The 7,353-nt window shown below is 42.3% G+C and overlaps 1 protein-coding gene across 1 annotated transcript; it reads right to left on the bottom strand.

Annotated features, from left to right (window-relative positions):
• Positions 1–894: 894 nt before the first annotated feature.
• On the bottom strand, positions 895–6,207 carry LOC143121767 (uncharacterized). The gene is made up of 8 exons (XM_076282344.1): positions 6,150–6,207; positions 5,594–5,616; positions 5,317–5,360; positions 3,978–4,280; positions 2,818–3,093; positions 2,539–2,664; positions 2,362–2,395; positions 895–1,641 (listed from the first exon to the last, which is right to left on the bottom strand). Exons 1-8 carry the CDS (start codon positions 6,162–6,164, stop codon positions 1,566–1,568), a joined length of 897 nt encoding a protein of 298 aa, XP_076138459.1. The 5' UTR covers positions 6,165–6,207; the 3' UTR covers positions 895–1,565.
• Between the last annotated feature and the right edge of the window lie 1,146 nt (positions 6,208–7,353).

Raw genomic sequence — 7,353 nt, 5'->3', positions numbered from 1 at the left:
AAGTGACATTCGTTTTTTTGTCATAACAAGTTAAGGTTAGGATTAGGGTTAGGTTTAGGGTAAGGATTATGGTTAGGGTTAGAGGTTAGGTTTAGGTTTAGGGTTAGGTTTCATGTGTCATGACAGTGTCACGTGTTCACAACAGTGCCATGTCACTTTTATGTTGATACTGCCAAGTAAAGTGTTACCCATACTGTACATCTCCAGTGACCTTCTTCATTGTATTCTCAGTTGGGAACAGTGTCAGCTTGCCGCATCAAGGCTCTTTGAATAGAAATCTTTGGTCATGCTTTGTCCCCTTTAGGTGAGCAATGAACTCTTCCAGCTGTAGCTTTTCAATGAGATTTTCGATCTGACAAAGTGTCGTCATCTTCCCACTGATACCAATGTGTCAAAGTCAGAACCAGTACCAGTACTAACTGGCTTCAGCTTCCCACTTGTGTGATTTGTCATTATAAAACTGCAAAAACAACCAATCGAATGGATGCAGAAGACAACCTGAACCTGTTTTTATATTCCCTGTATCTTCTGTTTAAATTACAATAAAAACAGTGAGAAATCAACATATATGGTCATCATAATATTGCTAAAACAACAAATCTAATGGGTGCCTAAAACTTTTGCACAGTACTATATATTATGGACATTTAGAACTAAATGTCAGTGATACCATTTGTGGTTAACAACTGCAAGTAAAGTTTTCTGCCTCCATGAACACTCATCTGTACAATACTAAGTTCGTTAGCAGTGAGTAAGTATGTATTTTAGTGTTTTAATAATGTATCAGAGAAATAGTAACTTCACATGTAGACATAATAGTAATGACGTATTACTTTACATAAACTTCTAGCATCTAGCTCTGTGGAATGCTGTCATCCAATCATCGACCACAAGTGCACATCAAATCGATTTATTTCATACAAATTTGGTCACACAAAATAAGAAAAAAATAAGTTAATGTAATTAAATAACATTTATGCATACAAAAATATAGCAAGAAAATGAAGACGGATCAACATGTCCATTGAGAACTTTTTTTGAACAAAAGTACAAGAAACATTTCATGTTCTACATATTTGTCTTTTTTTAAGACTCATTGAGTCATTGCATATCAAAGGCAAAAAGCATAATATATTACTTTATATTGTATCAAAATATTCCAATATTCTTTTAGAATTTATAGGCATGACAGTTCATAAAGTCTAGGAAAAGTGCAGCTTAATACAGTTTCTTGAAACAGTCTCCAGTACTGTATGCTTTAACGTCATTAGTGCATCGACAGGTTCAGGAACGGGTGATGAGACATCTACATGATCTCTCACCTGCTGAGTGAATGCCTGAGAATGACACCGCTGAGTACTTCATGTTGACTGGCGATCCCAATCATGAGAGACATCTCTCGTCGTACACAGCACAGCCTGCAAATGTCAGTGAGGAGTGCGTAGGGATCTGCCCCCGGAGTGTATCTGTCCACCACCAGAGGTCAGCATTTCCTTTCCCATTGAGTCCAACGCGCAAAGGGACACAACACTGGGCAGAGTGGATGGACTGCTGCTTTCCACCAATCAAACTGGCTCGCGCGGACCTTCCACATGTGAACTGAAGCTCGTCTCTTCTGAACTGGCAGGGTCAGGTGTGGTCCTGAGAAGAAGAGGGAAACATGAACTTACATGTTGTGTAAGGAATTACTGTGGGCAGTCCTCCTAAATGAAAGGGCTAGATAAACTATGACAAGTTAAAAGAGGAAGCTAACATGTTACTTTGCCAGGTATCATCCTCTTGGCTATTGTCAAATGTGTTTGTACTAACTATGAGGTCAAGAGTAAAAATGTCCTACTGATATTCATGGGGTCACCAACAACAGTTTTGTTGGCATGGGAGGCATGCTTACTGCCTAGGGCCATGGAACACTCTATTCTCTCAACCAAAAGTTATTCTAGCATGGACCTAGCTGAAGCTCTGCCACTTTTACAGCCGATTTAATTTCAATATATTGTTATTTAAAGCACAATTTCACCATTGACCATGGTCTCAAAACACTTAGAACAATTAAAACATTAGTACAATTAAAACTTTCATGTGGAGTCAAAAGAGACTCCTGCTACTTTTTTCTAAGAGTTCTAAGAATGAGGAGCCTAGGTAGTAAAAGCAATACCCCTAGGTCATGGGTTAATGAGTAGAGGACCACCATTATTAGCTATGACAGTGAGTCACCCTGGCTTCAGCAGAAAGTTCCTCCAAAATAGTAAACGACATATCCCTACAGTCATCCATACACCTCGCTGATCATACACACATTCTCTGATGCTACCACTGGCGTGGTTGAAGTTGCCCCAGGCTGTCGCGGATCATTGAACTTACTGTAAAGGCATTTCTTCTACGCGTGCACGTTGCCCTGAATGACGAAACGAAAGCACAAGTGTCAGTGTTGTCAGAGTCTCGGTGACTCACGTTGGCGAGATTGCCAGGGTAACGATCATATGAGCTGCGGTGGCCGTGCAGATGGCTCCGTTAGATAACTCGAACGAGCTGGCTTACCATTGGAGTCCCGGCAAAACCTCTTCAGGAGCTGCGCAATACCGCACAGAAGCATGCCGAGCGCCAAGAAAGCCACAACCCCAATCGCAATGATCACATTAAGAGGGAAGGGAAATAACTGCGTGCCTGCACACCGGAACAGGAAAAGGAGAGAAGAAAATAAAAGAAGGAAGACAAATAAATGATTCAGAGATGTAGCTGGCAAAACTCAAAAGAAGGTGGGAAGAAACACAATGGTGAAATTTTTTTTTATATCACCCAAAACAGACTGACACTCACAGATCTCAAGCTCCTCTGATGTGACGTTCCCAATGGCACAAGAGATGCGGAGTTTCTGGGTGCAGATCAGGGTGAGGGTACTGGTCACGTTCCAATAGAGGTCCGTCGTATCCTGGAGTGCGGCCGACATCGGGTTCCATAGGCCAGTGGAGTTGGGCTCACCGAACACCTGCCACTGAACGTCATCGCGGGGAGACCCTCCCCAGGAGGAACAGGTCACATTGAGGTGGCCATCGTCACTGGAGTGTGTCGTCAAGACAGGCTGTGTGTATTCGGCTGTGGTAGAGAGTCAGAGAGTCAGACAGACAGACAGACAGACAGACAGAGAGAGAGAGAGAGGTAAAACATTGGGAGAGTTGTGTAAAGAATGTGAACAGTGTGAACAGGGGTTTGTCAATAACATAAACAGAGTAAGACAGAGAGAGACTAGAGATAGAGAGAGAGAGAGAGAAGAGAGAGAGAGAGAGAGAGAGAGAGAGAGAGAGGGAGAGAGAGAGAGGTTTGGCAAGAATGTAAACAGCATTCTGCTGATGCTAATAAAAACCCTTTAACCATTTGAATACGACATTGTGGGAGAGAGAGGAAGGGGGTAATGAGTGGATGTGTGGGCGTGGGAGGGGAGGGGGTGGGCGGATTTGACGTGTGTCTCTGTTGCTCTGACATCCGCTTTTCTCATATGGTGTGTGCGACAGGCAGGTTTCATTTCCCCATTTTTATATAGAGAGAGGTTGGAGGTCTCAACAATAACTATCTCCCCCCACCTACACATGCACATTACTCAGAACACAGTCCACAATCATTAAAACACACACACACACACACACACACACACACACACACATTCAGTACTGTCACTAACAGCATTGTCGCTAACACACATAACTAAAATCTGGACAGACAGGTCTACAGAGGGGATGAAAATACTCTTTGATATGAGTTTCCTAATCCAGACTTCCTTCTTCAAATATTGACTAAACACCAGAACACTATTTCAAATCAGGTTCTGTAGAATAGAGAGGATGCAAGGCATTGCTCTAGGTCCCAATTCACAAACTCATATGCTTATCTATATGAATGTTATTCCTAAGATGTTGTAATACAGAGTTTGACATTTTAAACCACAGTTTTTACCTTTTCAATTTTAAAATACAGTGCCTCACCTGTTACAGTTAGGTGGTAGGTGCATAACGTGGAAGAGTCACCATCCTTGGAGACTTTCTCACATGTGTAATGCATAGTATCTGACAGCTTCAGATCCCAAAGTTCCAGAGTTCCATTGTTTTCATGCACCTTGGAGCGGTTGCTGTACTCAGGAAGGATGGTCAACTCGTTTGCAGTGGTTAGGCCATTGACGAACGTCGCTGAAGGTTCTGTTTTCTTCTGCCAGTACAAGTACCTATAATGATGGTCGATTTCACAATCCATCGACACTCTGCCCCCAACCTCTGCATACCGGGTTACAACTGGGTCAAAACATGGGTCACAAGGGTTATGCATGATAATAATGGATTAAGTGTGCAGGTGTCTTTGTGAATGTGAGTATTATGTAAGTGTGTGTGTCTATATGTGTGTGTGTGTGTGTGTGTGTGTGTGTGTGTGTGTGTGTGTGTGTGTGTGTGTGTGTGTGTGTGTGTGTGTGTGTGTGTGTTTGTGTCTGTCTGTTTATGTGTATGTATTTTGTCAGCCAAGTAATAGTGCACCTACACAGTTTAGTCTGTCTGCTGTCTGTTAGTCTGTCTGTCTGTCTGTTTATGTGTACGTATTTTGTCAGCCAAGTAATAGTGCACCTACACAGTTTAGTCTGTCTGATGTCTGTCAGTCTGTCTGTCTGTCTGTTTATGTGTACGTATTTTGTCAGCCAAGTAATAGTGCACCTACACAGTTTACTCTAAATTTGATTGTATGTTCTGATAAGCACTATGATACTGCCATGCTCTCTCTACTCCACAACACAAGTGACACATTAGCTGTGAGACACAAGCCTGCCACAAGATAACAACTTCATCTCTAGCACCTCAGCAGGCATTTAGCAGGTCCTAAGGCTTCCTACATCACCCAAGGCAACCCACAGAATAAAGAAATCACTGCCTCCTCCACAGTCCTCCGTCATGCTTTTGGGGAGAATAAGCCAGTGCTTTCCGTGTATTGTGGGCCAAACACTCTCCTGACGTAATGGCTAGTTGAGCAGATGCATGTGCTGATTAAATAGGTCAGCCCAGGTTAAACTTTCAATATCCTTCAAGTTTACTGCAAACTGGTATGCGGGCTAAAGTAGCCAGCTGAGAGTAGCTGCGTCTTATTGAGAGAATACAGGGGAATTCCCATGTGTGACGTATACTCTTATTTTGGTGTTGAGAAAAGTGAGAAAGGGGCATTAAGGGTGTGTGTGTGTGTGTGTGTCAGTATCACACATGTACAATAAATTATATTAATACAAAGAGAGAAAGAGAGAAAGAAAACATAAAAGAAAACAGAGAGCTGCAACAGTATGGTGTATACCTTCACATCCATAAGGCCTCAGCAGTGACAATATGGCAGCAGACCTGCAGAACATGTGCTCATATTAAACACACAAAGTACACTCAAATAATACAAAACAGTAACAGATGGGTTTAAACATCCACACAGTCTCTGCAATAATAGTCCACCACCCTACACCATATCTGTATTTTTCACGTTCTCTATGGTTTCTAACAAGTCTGACCAGTAACACTAACACTGGAGTACCCCAAGGTAAACATGGCTAGGATAGGATAGTGTCTATTCTAATACTTACAGGCCAAGCAGCTGCGCACATATCTGTAAAAAAAACAATGTGAGATTAGCCTACTATTTAAATAAACATTCCCAGAATAACCTAACTAATCACAAAAAAAAAAAAACCTCGCGGCCACACCTAGATGAGGTCATTTTGTCCTCGCTCGACTCATGTGAGAAACAAGGAAAATCCCATACCCTGTCCAATGTTACAGAATTCCCTTATTGTATTCCAATGGTTTCGGTCTATGTTTCCTAGCGACTTCCAAAAACGCACACTAAATATGTACAGCAAACAGCCCACGTGGGGTTTATATTGATGTGTGAATGACAGGTGAAATTATAAAAAGTTCATTCAACTTGCGCCTCTAATTGCCCTATTGCGTTATTGCATAATTTCTATCAGGGTTTATGAATCAGGAGTATCGATCATCAATTCATAAAAACCAATGTTGATATAATGAAAGAACACCAGAAGCCACAAACCTCACTCTAAAGTGACCACAATCCAGCAGTTTCAGGACAGTATAGCCTACTAAAATTCATATGAGGACAAAAAACAGAGAAGCTCTTACCGGAGTTGTCGCCATGTCTCCTCACATGCTGAGACTGAAAGGTGTAATCATGTTTTCGAATGTGTGAAGTTGATTTTGAACGCGTAGAAGGGAGGAGTAGGCTAGAAGAGGGGCGTGGATTTATTCGGGGTTGTCTGACACTGACGGATGACTCTGACTCTGCCAAGCAGTCAGTCGTTCAAAATTCTGTAATTTAGGTAGTTAATAGTCTATGCACACCTAATAACATGACAAGGCGCCTAGCCCAACACCAGCCAGTATTTGCTTTCATTCGTAGTTTGCCTTAAAGCAAGTAGTTCTAAGTCTTAGTGGTGAAATAACGTTTGGCAAATGTTCTTTTTGATTAGCCTCTATAGCAAGTGAAACAAACCACAAAAAAACAAATGGAAAGGATTGGCTGCGTATGTGTGCCTGAAAGGGAGAGAGACAGAGAGTTTAGATTATTTTACTGTCTATGAAACATTTTTTTTAGCAATGTGTGTCTGTCTCCTGGCTGAACCATATTGTTGCCATGGTAATATTTAAGGGCAGTAGGTTCCTCTTCTGTTTTATATGAGACCTGGGTTTTTTTTCAGGGATTTTCTGCATTCTCAGAAGACACCAGGACTGCCTTACCACCACAGTGAAACACACCATCCTCGTCCTATCAATCAACAGCCTGTCCTGGTCATGGTGAAGTGCACAAATGCGCGCGCGCGCACACACACACACACACACACACACACACACACACACACACACACACACACACACACAAAGGGAGAGAGAGAGAGAGGCCAGGCCTACTCCCTTTGGACAGATAGGCATGGACTTGATTTTTGTCGGGCTATATCACCTAGACTCAACAACCTTCTTTCTTTCTCTTTTCTTCCCACATCACCCAAACAATGCTGTTGTCACCGTCTACATGTATGATTGACGTATTGTTGCCAGGCAAAATGACTCAGTCTAGACACTAGGAAAAAATGGGAACAAAAAGGCCTACTATTACAGTTACAGACTCCTCAGAAACGTACATTGTTTACTGTACGTCGATAGCCTACGTGTGAGGGAGATTCTTCCCACAGAGTGTGCTGTTGTGGGAGTTGCACTTTCAGTCTGTCTCTCCGCACACCTGCGGTGGGCTAATCCTCCGTCTACATTGTTGACTGAGAAAAGGCTGGCTGAGGCCTCAGCATTAATTAAGCATTAAGCATTAATTAAG

The sequence above is a fragment of the Alosa pseudoharengus genome, unplaced genomic scaffold, assembly GCF_046254945.1.
Source record: "Alosa pseudoharengus isolate Yale_2024_CS ecotype anadromous, Long Island Sound unplaced genomic scaffold, YU_APseudo_1.1 YU_APseudo_1.1_scf_13, whole genome shotgun sequence".
Classification (NCBI taxonomy): Eukaryota; Metazoa; Chordata; class Actinopteri; order Clupeiformes; family Clupeidae; genus Alosa; species Alosa pseudoharengus.
The sequence above is the reverse complement of the archived record's forward strand: the minus strand, read 5'-3'. Positions and strand labels throughout refer to the sequence as shown.